This window comes from Lutra lutra, chromosome 9, assembly GCF_902655055.1.
Source record: "Lutra lutra chromosome 9, mLutLut1.2, whole genome shotgun sequence".
NCBI classification, from domain to species: Eukaryota; Metazoa; Chordata; class Mammalia; order Carnivora; family Mustelidae; genus Lutra; species Lutra lutra.
This window is the reverse complement of record NC_062286.1, coordinates 127,944,014-127,962,859: the sequence shown is the minus strand read 5'-3', so window position 1 is coordinate 127,962,859 and position 18,846 is coordinate 127,944,014. Positions and strand designations below refer to the sequence as shown.

General features: G+C 51.6%; 1 protein-coding gene across 9 annotated transcripts in view; it reads right to left on the bottom strand.

Annotated features, from left to right (window-relative positions):
• The window catches only part of TOX2 (TOX high mobility group box family member 2), a 207,782-nt gene that overhangs the window by 102,986 nt on the left and 85,950 nt on the right, over window positions 1–18,846 (bottom strand). Inside the window, exon 1 of one of the 9 annotated variants that reach the window (XM_047744338.1) lies at window positions 3,054–3,179. The exons of 6 other annotated variants lie outside the window; for them this stretch is intronic. In XM_047744338.1, coding sequence (XP_047600294.1) covers window positions 3,054–3,179 — 126 coding nt within the window. Of the gene's footprint in view, window positions 1–3,053; window positions 3,180–18,846 lie in introns of those variants that run through there. 2 more of the 9 variants (XM_047744337.1, XM_047744345.1) reach the window with 2 other exon arrangements.

Sequence of the window (18,846 nt, the reverse complement as noted above, 5' to 3'; positions counted from 1 at the left end):
AGGAGTGGGCAGTCCCAGTGTTTACCAAGATGGGCATGACAAGGGAGGGCGTGTCTGGGGGTTGGGAGCCAATGAATCAAGACAGGGACCATTTAGAGTCACCGTCTCCTTCAGATGAGCCCTCTGGGGCAAGGATGTGCAAACCAAAGCGGCTTTTCTATGCCATTCCCCCATTCATAAGAGGCTGCTGCCCCCATGGCCTCAGTTGTTCTGCCCAGCAAGTAAGACCCAGAGAGAAGGAGTACGTGGCCTAAAGTCTCAGCCAGAAATCAAGAGAGGGAAGCCTGCAAATCTAGGCCCACCTGATTCCTGTATCAACGGCCATTTCGACAGATACCCAAAAGCAGGAGACCCCCACACCCTCCCTGGAAAATGTCCCCCCAGGGCCTGGGAGAAGCTGGAGAAATCTCTTCCCATCTAAAGTATTTCAGGGCTTCCTTTGTGATCCACACATGTGAGTACTGGCCAGGCCCCCTAGCTGGACAAAGATGGTGACTCCCAGACAGCCCTCAGACCCCCTGAGGCAATCACAGCAGGGGCCACAGAGGGAGCCCCAACTGTGCTCCAGTTGCCTCCTCAGGAAACCTCGCATCCCTGCCTTTGCTCCCCGCTTTGTTAATTACTGGTTTGCGAACGCAGGAGGCAGCAGGAGGGAGAGAGTCATCACGGGTGCCACTAATCACAGAAGGGAAATTAAATCCAAAGCTGAAGCTCACCGTCCACCGAAGGTCCCACATACATCCCTGATTTCCAACGTGGAATGAAGAGTAGGGGTTAGTAGGACCAGCCTCAACTATTTTTCTAAGCGAATCAGAGACGTAAAGAAGGCAAAGAAACTTACCCACAATCACAAAGCAATTACACGCAAGGAGATAAACATATAACTCTGGCTTCCCATTCCCTGGGTACCTTCATCCTCTCCATAAATATTCATTAGGTGTCTGCTGCGTGTCAGATTCTATGAGCCAGCAGATACCCTGGGCCCCGGTCAAGGGCTCCCAGGATCCTTCCCCAAGAGGGGAAAGTATTTTTATTCACTGAGCACCACACAGTGCTTTAGATATCCAGTCCCATTTAATTCTAATAATTTGCCATTTTATAGGTAAGGAAACTGGCTCAGAGAGGTAAACTGATCTGCCAGAGACCACACAGCCAACACAAGGCAGAACCGGGACTCTAAGACTGGGTTCAGCTCCTGTTCTCCAGGTCCAGGGGGATTCAGGGACAGCGATACTCCAGCCACATCCTCCCTTCTTGGACCACTCCTACCGTCCTTCCAAAGCATTTCTCTGATCCTGGGCTCTCAGCTTGCCCTGGCTTACTGACTGGCTGCTGTCCCGAGACCCCACCAATACAAAGCTAGTATTCAGAAAGCTCTTCAAGAAGCGTTAAAAATAAGAGTCAGTTCTGTTTCAAGACAGCCAATGGGGGTTGGGATGTGCAACTCCAGTCAGGAGTCCATGGATATAATCAGAAACGTAGAGAAATTGATACCAGACAAACTATGTAGCAGAATGCGGCTGTGAATCCAAGCTCCCTAAGAAGGAAACCAGAACACAGTCTAGCTGTCAGCGCAAGGGGGAGAGTTCCCCAGTCCTATGCCCACACGGGCACGTCTGTGCACGCGCACACATATAGACACACACACACAGTGTTAGCCATGAAGTTCTCCAAAGTAGAGCTAAGGGTCTGGAGCATTTGTTGATTCACTCACTCAACATTTATGGAGGTCCTACCGCATATAAGGCAAAGTACCTAGGCGGCGTGTGTGTGCACGCACATACACAATCACCACAATGCAGGGAAGGAAGTATTAGTGTCTCCATTTTATGGATAAGGAGACTGACACTCCCAAGGCTCAAGAAACTTGCCTTATGTCGCAGACTGTATTTGTAGCAGAGCTGAGCACCTAACCCAGCCTCTGGAACACAGGAGGCTCTCCGTGGCCATTTCCTCAGCGGCTGGTTGGCTCCAAAGCCTTCCCCCAGCAGACGGAGGGCTTGTGGCCTCGTGCCTTTGATCCAGCATGCAGAAAGTAGAGATCACGCAGGGGCCACAGAAGCTCCTGTTTCTTGGTCTCTCTTAGGTCCCCTGGGACATTTCCAGCAAGGGAAAGCAGGCATTTGAGGGTGGTTTCCGTTTCTGGGACACAGGTGCACAAAGCCAGTTTTTCAACAATGACCGTGCTGAATCAGAGCACCAGAAGAGGTCAGGCCTCCCGCTCAGCAGGGTGCAGCCCCTGTCACTTGCAACCAGCCCCACCCCCAACTCAGCCAACTCCCTCCACAAAGACCATCTCCCCAGCGACAGCTAGAAAATGCCATCAATGTTCGGTTTCTGCACTCAGAATCTCTGTCACCTGTTATGTGTGTATGTGTTTGCCCTTCAATCTGTGACAATGTCCTCCTTCATCTTTGGCTGGCCTTGTTTTTACAATAGGAGGGCAACTGGAGATCCCAGCTGGGTATTTTTCCAAGATTCTTAATGGACAAAAGGAAAAGGTGGTCCTTACAAATTTGGGGAGGAAGTTTCATTGATTCCACAAACTCCAAAATCCAATGGAAGGAGGCAGCTCCAACTTTGTTCCTGACAGCCCCTGCTACTCCTCCTCCCTGCCTTGAAAAGCCCTTCCTGCTCCTCATCCTAGGTATCTTCTGGGCTCTTGCCATACCATGTGCTACCCCATCCTTGTTTCTGGTCTGAATTGGCCAGACCCTCCCAACCACACATGGCCAGGCCCACTGCAGGGGGTGCTGGCTGGCTGGCTGGATGGACAAATGCTTCCGGAATAAGCTGGGCACCTATGATGCTCAGGGTGCCAAGACCTGCCCCTCCAGGGGCCAATCCCAGCCACTTTCAAAATTCCTTTTCAAGAAGGAGCTGCCAACCACAGGCCTCCTGGACCCTCCAGGACATCTTCATTCCACAAAGTGACAAGCACCAGTCCAGGTCCCAGCCTGCCACCCACCCCCCGACCAGGCACCGTCTGTCTGCACCCCGCAGCGACGGCCTGACCACCTCCACCGTAGGAGGTGATGGCACCCGCTGCTTACCTTCTGCTGAAACACACCTGCAATGCACCAGCGTCTTGCAAGTAGAAGGAGCCCGAGTCTCATTCCACAGAAGCCCTGGCAGCGAGAGAACGCACCCGAGACAGCCTCTGTGCGATTCTGCTGCATAATCAGCAGAGAAAGAGAAAAAATGCCAGAAATAGCAAGCTTTATAAGCCCTCCTGACAAGTCTTGGTCCTCTATTGGCTGGAGGCCCAGCACCCCCGCCCCCCATCCCATTCCTATAAGGTGAGATGGAAAAACCTGTTATTTAACCTCTTTTATCAAAATCCATCTCCTATCCCAATCTGGGCCTGAGTGCTTGGAGCTCCTGGCAGTGGTCTCCACACCAGGTCTCGCAGAGTGGAAGGGGAGGCAGCCTTCCCCTCTCACACACACTGCCCTGGGAGCAGGTATTGAGCTGGAAAGGCTTCTGGAAGGCAGCCTGCCAGCACCTGTCAACATGGGAAAGTTGCATGCCATTTCATCTGGCAATCAGACTCCTGAGCATCCGTCCTGCAGACATCCCTGTTCTGGGGTGCACGGTGCATGCCCACAGACGTTGCTCGTTACAGACAAGAACGAGGGCCATGCTCAATGTCTAGGGGTAAACAGATTAAAATGTAGCCATTCTGTGGAATATAATGGAATGAGGAAGGTCTGCAGGTGCTGACTTGGGAATGGTTGGGAGAAAAAGTCAAGGATGTGATCCCATTTTTATAAAAACAGTTAGCTGTGTGTGTGTGTGTGTGTGTGTGTGTGTGTGTTTGGATGGGCACTGTCAAAGATGCAAAACTGTGAACGGTGGTCACCTTGCAGAGTAGGAGAAGGGGGTATTTTCATTTGCTACTTTTCTCTTGTCTTCTTTTCTTCTTTTTTTTCTCTTCCACAAGCATGTATGACTTTGGGAATTTAAAACAAAAACATAAAAGTCTTCCTGGTTCCTTCCAGTCCTCTGACACCAGCAGACCAAGGGCCAAGGTCACCCACGCCAAGGCTGGGTCAGGTTGGGACAGGGCTGGCCGGAGGCACTATAGATCCCCCTGCAGTCCCGGTGGCTTTCACACAGATGCAGTTTAACTTAGGGCTCCCTGAAGAATGTGGACGCTGGAATAAGACAGAACTGGGTTCAAATCCTGCCTGTGCCTGCTGGAACAGTTACCTTCTCTGAGCCTTAGTTTCTTCATCTATAAAATAGGGATGATGGTACCTATTAAGTGCCGTATACTGTGCCAGGCGCTGTTAAACCAATTTCAATTTGGTTCAAATTGAACATGGAAATTGGATGTTTCAGAAACACCAGAGGCTGCTGAGGGAGGCTCACAGAGCTGAGCACGTCCAGGAATCAGTGACAGGAGTTCTGGGAATCATCTCATTATTGAATACTTATACAATAGCAAACTAAGTGACAAGGAGAAGGACCTGGGTAACAAATGGTGACAAAGGGGACCGACGCCCAGCCCTCTGCATGAGGAGGGGTGGAGGGATCAGAATGGGCTCCAGAGAGGAAGAGTCTTGTGGCCATGCCTCTGCACCCCTCCCATGCTGTTCCCTCTGCCTGGATTGCGCTTGCCCAGACCCTCACACAACTGACTTCACAACCTTCACATCCTGCTTGGAGATCTCCTTCCTCCCAGAGAGGGATCATCTGAGTCACCTGCACTGAATTATTCTCCTCATAGCACACCCCTCCTGCCAATGGTTTCTGCCTATTTGTTTCGATGGTTTTCGTTTCTGTTCATTGTTCATCTTCCTCCCCAGGCTGTGAGCTCCGTGATGACCAGGACCCTCTGGAGCCTTGCTCATCTCTGGGTCTTGTGTGTCAAGAGGGCCTAGCAGAGGGCCTGACACACAGCAGATGCTCAACAGATAGAAATACTCACGATCCGTAGATCCAAGACCCAGATCCCAGAACATGGAGCTTGTGTGAAGGAAGAAGGAATATAGATTCTGTACGATGATAGAAAGATGGAAATTTCAGACATATTGAAGATCTGGAAATACACACACAAAGCTGGGAGGGTGCTAGAAAAGCCTATCCATGCATGCTTCTATAGGCTTAAGATGGGAAAGGATGTTCTAGGCCCAAATTCATTAGCACACAGACATGTATTTCTATTGCAACACTGTTCATAAGAAAATGGAAACAAGAATAAAATCCATTGAGGGGTGGCCTGGGTTGCTCATTCAGGTGAGCATCTGACTCTTGGTTTCAGCTCAGGCCATGATCTTCGGGTCATGTGATCAAGCCCCGTGTCAGGCTCCATGCTTAGTGCAGAGTCTGCTTGTCCCTCTCCCTCTTATCTGCCTCTCTCTCTCTCTCAAATAAATAAAAATCTTTAAATGTCATGCTGTTGGTGCTTTGAAAAACAGAATAAAAGCCATTGATAGGTTAAAGAGATCACAACTTGCCATACAGTGGAATACTATGGAGCCATGACAAATGATCTGCATTCTCTTGATATGGAAAGAAGCCCACCTTGCTTGTTGGATGTTGAACTTTCTAACTGGAAACCAGAGACTCCAACAGGCAAAAGGTATAACTGATTGCTACGAAGAAAGCGTGGAGGTGAAAAGCCTTTGATTATCATTTATTAATTCATTGACTCAACAGCATTCTCTGTTCCCTCTGCCTAGTCCCTACTCTAAGCAGGGCAGGGCTCCAGACAGAAGGGCCGTGTGTGGTCAGGACACTGTCCTTGCCCTCGAAGACAGCTCAGCTTATACATGTACGTGAGAAATTAGTACATAAGGGAGACACTGCTCATGGTTAAGGGCTGCAGGGTCACCGGCTGAGGGGGGCTTCCCAGAAAAGGTGTCATCCGAGCTGGGGATGGAAAGAGGGGTAGTGAGGTATACAGAAGGGAGGAAACATGTTGAGAGGCAGAGGTGGGACGACACGGGGCAGGTGCAGAAAGTCTCTGCATTCTCCACCAAACACTGAACTCCCATGGGTGGGAAAGGGGATCTTAGAACTGAGCCTGGGTCCAGAAGATTCTGGGCTTGATTCTGCCACTCGTGAGCCAGAAAGAGGAATTCTGGGTTTGTGACGATGCCATGCCCTGGGACGTGGTCACAGAACAGCTTCCCGACCTGGACTCCCTCACCCTGAGAGTGCCTGCCCCATTAAACATTTGGGCCAAGGTACCCAGTGCAGGATGGAGGGGGGTCCGGCTCCACAGACCCTCTACTCAGTTGGCTCCCTCTGGGGTCAAGCCAGGAAGGGGCCACTGCACCTTGATGGAACTCAGCATTTTTCAGTTTAGTTTTGGTTTTTTTTTATTTGGGGCATTCTGAGGCAGCTCGATGGTTATGGTTCCAAACAAAGAGAGATGACTCAGCTTCATGTGAAGAGCCGAAGCCTTTTGGGACAGATATTTCTGTTTGAAAACTTCTTTCTCGGCCACAGGGGCAGCTCTTCCAGGCTTCCTTGTTTTCTGGATGTTCAACTGTTCCCAGAGTGGGGGCAGGAACGAGGACCAGGCTCTGGGGGCGAGACTGCCTGAGTCTGAATCCTGGCACTACCCCTTACTCACTCAGAAGATCTGGACAGAGTTATACCCTCTCTGAGCCCACATTTACTTAAGACTGCCTTGCAGGGTCTTTGTGCAAAGCCACCGTCCCTCACGGAAAGGGTCTGGTCCCACGCCTGGCACGAAGGGAGTGTACAATAAACATCACTATTAGTAACCAGAGCGACCTGTGCTGAGCTTCTGCGGTGCCTGGATTATCTCACTTAATCCTGCCAAGCACAAGGTCTCAGTTTAGGGCTGAATCGACTGGGGCTCAAAGCTGTAAGCTGTCTTGAGTTTCCATCTCCCAGTTCAAGAGGGTCAGTGCACACACACCCCAGGCTGACGTAGGGGAAAGCTGTACAAGCTCTTTCTTCCCATCTGACTCTCTCTGTGCCAGCAGCCAAACGCGCACACCCCCTGCCCACGGCCTTTATCTGCAAAACGGGGACAAGATTCTGAGGTTGTTGAAATAGTCTAGTCACAGCTTAATAAAAATAATGCCACGGAGGTGCTTAGAAACCTTTAAGGTTATCACTCCTTCCTCTGGGACAAGGAGTCAACAAAAAGCCAAGCTCTTCATGTACAATATCCCAAGAGATGTGTAAAGCTCTCTGGGAAAACACCCTCACAAGTCGGGAGGAAACCCGAAAATGAGACAGAGGTGCAAGCTCAGGCAAATAAAAAAGATTTTTTAAAAGGGACTTTAAAATGACCCATTATCAAATGGCCACCCTGCACCAGAACATGAACTCAGGGTCTCTCAAACCTCTGTTCTGGAACAAATGTAAACAAACAAACAAACAAGAAAAAGCCGATGCAGGCGAACCCACGGTAACTCGAGTCAGTCAAAATCCTTTCCATCCCCTTCCCCCGCATCACCCTGAAGGACATGCTGACAGAGCAACCTTAATAGTAACTGACTAATTGTAAACCCTGTGATTACCAGGGTTGATTTCCATGGTACTTCCTTTTACAGCGCAGAGAACCTCTCCAGAGTGTAATTGCCAAGTTCAATTTTAGTTCTGTCACATCCAACCATCGCTGCTAACTAAGGCGGCCGCTTCCTTGCCAGGTAAGCTGTAATGAAGTCGGCTCCCTGCTTAATTTCACAATATTGTGATGCCCCCGTCAGCACCTGTAAGTGCTGAGAAGCTCTGAGCTGCTGTTAAGTAAATCCCGCCCAAGGGAAGTGATTAAAGCCGCTTTGTGCCTCTCGGGGGCCTTTCTGGATCCTCCATCCACCAGGAAGTTGGGGCTGCTTAGTCCCATGCGCCTGGTCGCCCAAAACGCCGGCCACCATGGGGTCGCACTGTGCACCCAGGCATGCCCAGGGCCCTGCCTCCCTTCCTCCTCCGTCAGTGCCTCCCACAGCCCTGCCAGAATTCCCACTCATGTCTGACTGCTCAGAGTCTCACCAAATGGCCCTCATACAGCCTCCCACAGCACCACGTGCTTTTGTGGGGTTAGGTGCAACACAACGTTTCAGCCTCGTTTTGTCACAATGCCCTACTGGCCTTGGTGTCTGTCCATTATGACGCAGCTGCCGCCACACACATGACCCCTGACTGGGTTCCAACAGCACAACTGTCCCCTCAGGTGACGCCAGGCTTGTCTGGCCTGATTTTGTGCAGACCACAGACCCAGAACTGGGCAGGAGCAGAGGGGTGAGGGCTGTGCCCTCTGAGCGCCCACTACTGGCCGGGCACACACCAGGTACTCTGTACCCATGTAATCCCCATGAGCTACCAGAGCAGCAAGGGAGCAGGGGCACAGCCCCTTGTCTTATACTTGGGGAAACTGAGGTCTGAGACCTTCCATGAGGCTGGTGAGAGGAACTGCCTTCAGTTCCAAATGCCAGTCAAGGCTGTCTTCTCGTGAGGAGCTGCCAAGCCTCTTCCCCCTGGTCAAAGAAATCGTCCAGTAAACCTATTTCCCTTTTCACTCATCTGCCAGGAAGCCCGGAGCCAACTTTGCAGGCCAATTTCAGTAACTGCAGAGCCCCAGGCCAACGTATCTGCCTTTTTCATTTTCATTTTTCACCTAGAATTCATTCTATTTTATGTTTTCCTCGGCTTTAATTTTGTAGGTATTACACATACCTCTATATCTTCCTATGTGTTCTTGCCACTGAATAACCAAAAATAAACAAACAATCACTAAAAGTGAGACTCCGAGAGGTTAGGCGGTGTCCCAAGGCCCCCCAGCGGGCCCGGCGGTGCTCTTCCTACTACTGTCTGACCCCAGCTGCTTCTTCCTCTCCTCAACCAAAAGCAGATTCTGCACATTGCTTCCTGCCAAGAACAACAGCGGGGCACAGGTCCTGCCACATCCACACTCGATTCCCAAAAGGAGGTAATACTAAGAGGAGCACATGCTCTGTCCCCGGTAGTTTCCTGCATTAACACATACGGCTTCTCAAGACAGCCCTGTTAGGCAGATGCAATTATTACCCCCATTTTACAGAGAAGGAAACTAAGGCACAAAGAAGGTAAATAACTTGCTGGATATGCACAGCTAGTAAGTGTCGTAATGGGATGGGGAGTAAGTTTCTGCTCACTGCAGTGTTGGAGACTGAGTCCCTAAATCCCTCGTTTTACAGATCAGAAGACAAGGTTCTGAGGGAGAAAATGTTCCTCCAAGCCTGGACTTTGACTATCAGGTCTGGATGGCTGCCACTGTAGAGGGAGAAGCCAGGGGCTCCAGGAAGCCCCCCCCTCAGGGTCCAGCCAAGGCAAAGCCATGCTTCTAAAAGCAAGGATACAAGACTACTCCGGCCAGAGGTACACAAGGAGTTTGCTGGGCAGAAAGTTTTGGGGTCTCCAAGGCCACCGCCGCAGCCCCTCCGCCACAACCATCCTGGACCTGTGTGGTGGGACAGGTGTCGATACCTGGCTAGGCCCACACAGGGAGCTGACAAACACACTCCTCCCAGCCACACTGATGTCTGAGCCTCCGGTTCTGCCAAAGACAGTATGGAACTGGACTGTGAAGCATGAAGATCTGGGTTCATATCCCAGCTCTGCCACTTATTAGGTGTGACCCCTGGGTAAGCATGAGCTTCTCTGCAAAGTGGGCTATTGACACCACCTCCTTGCTGGGTGTCTGTGGAGATGCACAGCCCACCAGCCCCGGGCCCTCCCTCCCAGGGGAGGTTGCTGTTTCTGTGCCTGCCTCCAGCCGCATCCTGGCAACTCCCCCCAGGTCATCGATCGAGAGATGACGGGGGAAGGAGAGGGCAGGGAGGTTTGCTCCAACTTATCTCACTCGGGACATGCTTTCTGGGACAAGACTGAAAAAATTAAATAACAAAATGTGAGGTGGACTAGAAACCCAAAATCGGGACTGATCTTGCTAGAACTGCCAAGGCTACCTTGGGCACGGAGGGAGGGCTAGCAGAGACCCCACGGCTTGTCCCACCGCTGGTGGAGCATCTGCGTCTCCCAGCCGGCTGCAGGATGGGCTGCTGGCCCACGTGATGCATCCCAGTTATCACGGTTTCGGTTTGTTCTGCGGCCTGGTAAAGAGGAGCGCTTTCTGTCCTCCGAGCCCCTGCACTGTCCTGGGCTGCGCACAGGCAGGAGCCCGCAGGCCCAGAAGAGAGGCTCTCAGATTACCTCAGTCCCACAGGCCCCTCGCCACCTGACCCAAGGTGGATGGGGGCAGGCCCTGTTTTCAGATGAGAAAACCAAGGCCTGAGGCTAACGGCACCTGCCCAGAGTTTCATGGCGAAGCCACAAGGAACAGGAATTCAAACTCGGATTTGCCTGGCTTGTCCTATTTTTCCAATTCTGTGCTGGCTCACTTATGATCATTATTCTGGCTCCCAGAGACCTCAGGCCTTTTCTAAAGTGGCACCCCCTGAGATGCCTTTGGGAGCCTGCTGAAGGCTTGGGGACATCGGAGGCAGCTCATGGGAGTAAGCTGGTGGTTCCCCAGGGGTCTGGACGCTCAGGTCCCCACACCAGATCTGACAACATCCCCAGTTCATGGTTCAAAGATCACTGGCCAACAGAACTAAATCCAAACCCTTACTTAGCCCAGCACCCCAGGCTCACCTCTCAATCCTACATATCTGACCTCTCCCTCAGTGCCTCCTCACCCTTTCCAAAGCTCAACTCCCTCCTCTTCCACAAGGATCTCCTGGATGCCCACATGAGCATCAGTCTCTCCCTCGTCCCAAAGCCCACCAAGCCCAGCCATCCTGTGTATAACCTGCTCACAAGGTCTTTTCCCACCTCCCTCCTAAGACTGGGTCACATGGGCACTGCTCAGGGGACATCTATGAACCAAAAGTTTCTTTCTCAGGCCAAGCATGCTGACACTTAAAGGGAACTGGTATTTCAATCGGTGCTCAAATGTGCCAAGCCTCTCCTTCCACAGGGCCTTTACACATGTTGCTCCACCTAGACGGCCTCCCTTGCCCCACATAGCGACGACCTGTCTTCCTACAGCTCCCATAGAGCACCTATGCAGCTCTCCTAACCAGCTCTGTTATGTTCACATTCTGTGTTTCATTATGTCATTACATATCTCTTGTTCACCCTGGGAATCCCTCCACAGGGCCTAGCACACAGCAGGTGCTCCATAGATGTTTCTTGTCAGCCATGGTAGATTACAAAGATGACCACGGGTCCTCCTGTTTCTACACGTGTGCCCGCTGCACAGTGATGTCGCCGCTCCTCTTATCAAGAGATGGGGTCTTTTTCTTCCCACCTTGAAGCTGGGCTTAGCCACATGACTTTACCTGGCCACCAAGACCGCGACAAATGGGCCATGAGGAAAAGCTTGAGAAGCATGGGTGCACTAGAGCACCTCACTCTTGAGGTGCCAGGAGCCCCGAAACACTAAGTGAAGGAGCCTGCCAGCTGCTGGAAGAAGAGGTTTGGGGGAAAGCTGGGCCAGCAATCAGCCAGCTCCCAGCCAGCAGCCTGCCAAGTGCCACACAGGTGAGCGAGGCCATCCAGCTGTCCGGGAACCAGCCACGTGACCACAGAGGCAGGAGGGGGCCTTGCAGAGACCAGCCAGGCCAGCCCAGAGAGCCCTCCAGCCAAGCCACAGCATGTCAGCTAAATAAAACGGCAGTTGCTTTAAACAACTAATTCCGGGCGCCTTGTTAGCACAGCAACGAGCAGGAGCTGACAGAAGACCATGGGCCATGATACACTCATAGCAAAAGAAAAAGGGTCTGGTCTATACAACCTCAAGTTCAGGAGAATGCAAGCCTCTCGGGAGAGGCAAAGCAGCTGGAGGGGGAGGCTCAGGCCACTGGGTTTGAACCCTACTGTCCTCGGACTTTGGCTTCAGCCTGGACAAGGCGGGCACTCACCTCTGTCTGCGATGGGAACAACACATCCTATGGCAAGTCTTCTAGGATGGTTTGAGTCTCAACAGGGAACACATGTGAAAGGCTGGTATGGAAGGGGAGGCAAAGGAAGCCAAAGACTCTGCACGTGGGAAGACAAATGTTGCAGAATAAAGATCACGAATTCGGAGCTAGACAGATTCTGGTTCCTGATTCACTCTGCTACCTGCAGGCTGTGTGACCTTAGACAAATTTCTCAACCTCTCTGAGCGTCTGGAGTCACCTGACCAGGTGTCAGGTGTCTGTGACGTGGTAAGAATGATATGTAACTTGCAGGACTATTGTGAGGATTGAGGAAAACAGTATGCGGACACCTGGCACATAGTAGGTATTCAATAAATAGCAGCTCCTCCTCCCTCGCCACCCCAGGCTCTCGCGTACCTCTCCCATTTCCCTCTTAGCCCCGCCACCCCCACTGGGCAGTGACGGTTCCCAGGTTTGCTATCAGCATCTTGTACCAGGCGCCAGGTTGGGACTGCGGCTTACATAACGTCATGAGAGAGAGAAAGAGAGCAGTTCACTTGAAGAAGGAGAAAGAGCTGGATGTTGCCAGCTTTGACTGGGGGAGAAAACTCGGGCCGTGGAGAAGACAGTAGAGAAGGCTGAAGAGGATTCAGACCAGAATCTTCGGCCTCAAAGTCTTGACACACCCAGGGCCCCAGCCAGCTTCCTCTGGGATACCTGTCTGTGGCCCTTCCTCCCTTCACCTCCATGGCTCCCGCATGCAGGAGGGAGGGAGGCAGCGAGCTGGGGTCAGCACGATGGCAAGGCCACCAGCTCTCGCCTACACTGAGGTTGCTGGCCAGCAGTGTGATTCCAGAGCCTCTGTGCTACAAAGCACTTACACCAAAAGTAGAAGCCCCTCTGCCCCAAGGACTCCAAATGCCAAGAACATGGTCTACAGAAAGGGTCCAGGATGGACTCCAACCCCCCACCCTAGCACGCATGCACACATGCACACAACACACACACACTCACACACACCCCAAAGAAGCTGATCAGGGAAGACAGACATATGGGGAAGAGGCCCCAGTGTGGGGGCGGGAAGAGTCCTAGAGCAGAGAGGTGCAACACTGGATTACTCCCCTTGCAGGGATCATACTGCCCCAAAGCCCTCCGGGTCTCCCCACTAGAGGACCCAAACTTCATAGCCTGGCAGCCAGTGCCCTTCCCAAACTGCAGGCTTTGCCTCCCCTTCCACACCAGCCTGTACCCATCCGGACAGCTATGCCCCAGGTCCCCACACCACCCGTCCCTTGGCCTTGGCCACACACACCCCTGCTGGATGAGGTCATGGAGGTCGAGAATAGGGGCCCTTGCAAAATAGGTTTGCGTTCCAGTCCCAGTGTGACCATGGCCCAGTCACCTGACTTCTGGCACCTCAGTTCATCTGCACAGCAGGATCAGCTTCTACTCCAAGAGTGGTTGTGAAGATTAAATAAATAACATAAGTAAAACACCTATCCCATGATAGACACGAAATTAATGGCTCTTTTGTTCTCCCCTCCTCTATATGTCCCCATCCTAAACCTTCTTGGGAGTCCTGGCTAAATGCCTCCTTCTGCCAGGAAGCCCTCCCCGAACACTGTAGGTCTCAGGGATTCTGTCTCTCTCCCTCCCACTCCCCCTTCTCTATCCTTCTCCCTCCCGCCTCTCTCTCCCTCTCCCTCCCTCTTTCTCTTTTTGTCTCCCTCTCTCCCACTCTCTCTCTCCCTCTCTCTCCTTTCTCTCCCTCTCTCTCATCCCATCTCTTCCTCCCCCCTCCCTTTATCCCTTCTCCTCTCTCTGCTCCCTCTCTCCTCCCCCTCCTTGGGCTCGAAGTAAGAGTTGTCTTATCTGTGCAGACCCCCACCTACCCACCCATCCCTACCTGCAGGCTCCATCACAACGTAGGGATAAGGACCAAGGACCAATCACGACCAAAACCATGGGAGGTTGCAGCATCACGAGTGCCCAGAGAGCTGAGGTGGCTTACCCAAGGTCACACAGCAGAGTTCAAACAAGAGTCAACAGTTCTCCCTCCCCTTCCACATTCTCAAGGCTATTCTCAGACAAGGCTACAGTGTGTGGATGCTGAGGGGGTCCCACCCAGGTCCCCCTCTCCAGGCTGTGCATCCATCCCCCAGGCTGTGAGTGCTAATGCTCTCTCCTCTGCAGAAATCCCCCTGGCTGATGGGAGAAAAGCACAGGAAGCATGTGGCACCTCTGCCTCAACACTCCCTGAGGAAAGCTCCCTGAGGAAGCCGATGGCCTGTGACTGACTGACAAGGGTGTGCAAAAGGCCACTCCCAGCCCTGGCCTCAAGATGGGACCAGCTCTGGAGTACTGCTGTCCCTCCTGGGCTCCTCGTGGGATCGGGCTGAAGCAGGTCTCCAGCCGAGACCCCTTCCTTGCTCACCTCCTCCCCCAGCCCTGTCCCAGCGCCCCCATGCCCCTCTTTCACAAGCATCCTTGTCTCAGGCTCGGCTTCTAGGAGGCTCAGCCTGACACAAGGCCTCGTTTCTCAAATTGTGGTCCACTGACCAGCAGCTCAGCATATCCCAGACCTCGTTAGACCTGCAAACTTTCTGGCCCCATTCCAGGTCTCAGGAATCAGAATCTGCATTTTAACAAGGCCCTGTGTGATTTGCATGCGCGTTAAAATTTGAGAAGCTCTGGCTTAAGGTCGGTAGTCACCGGCCAACTGTGGGGACCGTCCAGCCAACATGGCAGTAACAAAATGTGTCCATCTGTAGCAGCAATCTTACAGCTAATGTGGGCATTATCCAACCCTGATTATTCACTGCAGAGGCGAGCCAGCACCCCAGCCACCGGTGTGTCATCCCCATGGCCCATGCTCTGGTGAGGGCAAGTTCCATGTCCTTCTGGCTTGAGCTCCAACCCCACACACCTTACTTGGTCACCAGAATTCTGCTTCTCTTTGGAACTAGTCTGGCATCCACATTAGTCAATTAAAGCCTTTGCCTCTATCCCTTCTTGAGGAGACTCCACCCCCAACACCAGACGGGGTTCCCCAAGGGCACGCCTGGAGAAGATGCTAGAAAGAGGGGTGGTTAAAATTCTCCAGGGCCCCGAGGGACATAGGGAGGGGGAGCAAGGATGCAGATGTTTCTGCCTTGGAAGAAGAAATTGCTGGCTACCCTGAGTCAGAAACCCCTCTTCAGAGGCCCCTCTCCAGCCAGCCCAGGGCAGGAGTCCCTCATCCTGGTGTGAGCCCCTCAGAGTCCCTCTATGGGGATGTCCATGACCTTTGCAAAACTAAAGGCAATAACCAAGTCCTATGTGCTGAACGGACCCCGGGGCTGGCCCCGGAGACTGCGATAATCCAGACATGTGTTTGGACAGGAGCACCCTGCAAAGCTCGGTCAACGCTGCCTGTTGCCTGAGGAGGGAAGCGGTTCACCTTTTGCTAATCGTCCTAATTCATTTTTTATTACCAACTTTCCTGTTTTCTATTTGCCATCTGATTGAAGATATTACCAAAGGCATTTAAACAGCGTCAGGCCGTACCACAATGGCAAACATAACTCTTTTTATTGAAATCTGCATTAATATACATATAATTCCCTGATCACAAAGACCTCATGGTCCACATGTTAGACATTCAGTGAAGGCAGGTTTGACAAGAGGCACAGATACAACTGAAGGTTCTTCAAAAAACAATAAGCCACATCAGTAGGGTGTGACAAAACAGGCACTTTCTCGTGCTGCGGGGGGACATGGGTGACCCTTCTGGAAAATGGCAAGACAACCTGAATCAAGAGCCATAGAAATGCTCACCCCTTTGGACGCAGGGGTTCTGCTTTGGCCCATAGCCAGCAGCCTGGGTCTTTCCACAATGGTGGGAATGTTCTTTATCTGCACAGCCCAGTGGCTGTAGAGGGCTGGAAATATGGCTAGTGTGACTGAGGAATTAAGTTTGATTTTATTTGGCTTGATATTAAATTGAAATAGCCACGCGTGGCTAGTGACTATCATGTTGGACAGGACAGCAAGCCATCATGGATTCTCTCCTAAGCCATATCATCACCTCCGTCTGTCCTCCTGAACCCACTCTTGCCCCCCATCCAATGTTTTCCCCCAAGACAGTCACCAAGATTCTTCTAAAAATGCTCCCACGGCCCTTGGGACAAAAGCCAAGCTCCTGGACACGGCCTTCAAGGCCTCCCAGGGACAGAGAGCCCCGCAGCTCTCAGGGAGCCTGAGATGATCCAGGTGCTGGAGGGGCAATGACAGCAGCGGAGGGGACAGCAGTGAAGGCCTCGCCAAGGGGGTGGCACTGGAGGAGAGAGTTAAAAGCCTCGTGTGTCGGAGTCTGCCAGGTAGGGGGCAATGCTCAAACCAGATGCAGAGCAGCACATGGTTCTCCCATCGACCCCTGCCTTCCTGAAGCCGGTAATCTAGTGACAGGGGTGGGGCATGAACAGTAAACATAAGGAATGGGCCTATTATACACTGTGAGAAGAGAAAAGACAAGACGGGTAAGGGGTTTCTGGGGGACCCAGGTGGGGTAAACAGTTTGCAGCACTGAATCTTTAGAAAGAAAAGTACCCAAATCAACACTGTCCTTGAGTCTGCATAGTGGGAGAGTGGCAGGGGCTCTCCCCCATTCTCTAAACTTTTTGGCAAGTAACATAATCTTCATAATTTACAGTTTAATACAAAGAAAGGGGTAATAACTCTGGGAGAGAAGTCACCAGAAAAATCCTGCTTGCTCAACAGAAATGTTCCCACAAGCTGGAGATTTTGTTATCTCTGAAGGCTAGACTGACTGTGCCCCAGATACCCCAACACGGGCAACTGAGAGCGACACCTCCCTCCTGAAAACAGCAAGGTCACCACCAGCAGGGAGATGGGAGGTGGACAAAACAGGGGGCTGAGGTCTGCCAGCCCTTGCCCCAGAAGCCAAACGCCAATTAAAATCCACTTCAGCTCTCCTCGTTGGACTCAGCTGCAGGTGATGGTGACGTGTGGTTACAACAGAAATTCAGATTTGTTAACACCTGCAGGCCTGGGGCCCCTGGCTGGCTCAGTCCATAGAGCACGCAACTCCTGATCATGGGGTCGTGAGTTCAAGCCCCATGTGGGCTGTAGAGATTACTTAAATAAATAAGTAAATAAAAATGTAAGAACAAGACACTTGCAGGCACCAGACACCGCCTCTCACGTTTATATGGTTAATCGTCCTGACGACAATGTACAAATAAGACAAGGTAGGCCCAGAGACAACGTGATTTACTCTCAGAAACACAGCCTAGGATACGTTAGAGTGGCCATCTCTGGAAAATATAACCTCCACACTGATTCATTCATTCTTTCAACATCTTTTTAGCGAACACCTACTACAGAGACACCACACTAAGGTGCTGGGGACTCAGTGGTAAAGAAAACAAACATGAGCCCCAGTGGTCTGAAAGGTAGAACAGACACTCAAGTCGTCACATAGATGCATCGAGCAATGGGGGGAAAAAACACTAGAGGCTGTGACGGAAAATAATGGGATAAGCGCAGTGATTAGGAAGTTGGAGTCTTTGAGAAGGCACAGAAAAATGAGCAGGAGCCAGCCGTGTGGAGAAGGAAGGGAAAAATATTCCAGACAAAGGGAATAGCTCACTCAAAGCCCCTCAGCCTAAAAAGATCATGGTAGGGGAGACTGGGGAAGGGAGGGGACTAGAAAACAGGAAGAAGGCCAGAGTGGCTAGAATGGGGTCAAGGAGGGAGAGGCTGGCTTTGCCATATCCCCAGCAGGGAGCCGGGTGCCTCAGACAGAGCAGCTGGGAGTAAGACTGGAAAAGCAGGCAGGGGCTAGATCACAGCAGGATTTAGGGACCAGAAGAGGCATTTGATGTTATCTACACACCAGGGAAAGCCACTGGAAGGTTTTAAGCAGAGGTCTGATTTAGGTTGGTAAGAGTTCTCCAAGCCATAACAGAGAGCCATTGAGTGGTTTTTGCCCCTGGGAAATGACAGGATGCAACTTACACATCAGAAAGATCTTGATCGTGGCCCGGCCAGCTCCTTGGCTCATCCTGATGTATGACTTGTGGCCACTGGATAGTAAATGTCCCCAAAAGCTAAGCATCCCCAGCTGGCATGTGGGAGGTGGCCGCCTTTCAGGAAAGCAAGACAAAGCAGCAAATGACAGGATGTGTTGACAGAGCATCGGATAGGCACAAGGCTGTTGGCAGATGGAAAATTGTCCCAGAGAACGCCTCAACAGGGTCGTGGCTTATTGTTAATGTCGAGCCATTAGGAAAACACAATTATGTGCTTCACTGATACTGTAAGACATAATCTGAGGCAGAGTGCAAACACTGAGTGCTTCAACCGAAAAAAGAGGGAAGGCAACGAACAGAAGAGCCACGGGAGGAAACGCCTGCCTCGCACAGGTGGGTGGCCAAGCCCTCCAGTGTGTTTGTTTGTTTTCACTCCTTGTCTCCTGTCTCTCATTTAAGGGCAAAGTTTGGCTCTTAGGCAACCACAGACAGATTTGGAAAGGAATTATAATTAACTATATTATAATTAACTCTCCCAGGTGCTTAAACATACATTATTATCTCATTTAATTTCATAAGCAGGTAAACACTGGTAACCCCGTTTTGTAGATGAGGAAACAGGGGGCCAGAGGTATTAAGTGGCTTTCCAAATGCCCTTGCTCCCCTTTCTAGCTTCATCTCTTGACACTCTGGTCCCCTCCTATGCCTTTGTACATGCTGTCCCTTCTACCTGGAATGCTTTTCTCTACCTTCCTCACCTGCCAATTCATCTTCAAGCACAGACCAAGTGTATCCTCCTCTGGGAAGGCTTCCTTGACTATGCCAGTCTGGCCTGGAAATCCCATACCCATTTGGAGTTCCTTATTTTCTCCTATCTCTCTAATAATACCGTGGCTCCTCGTGGGCAAGGACCAGGTCTTAAA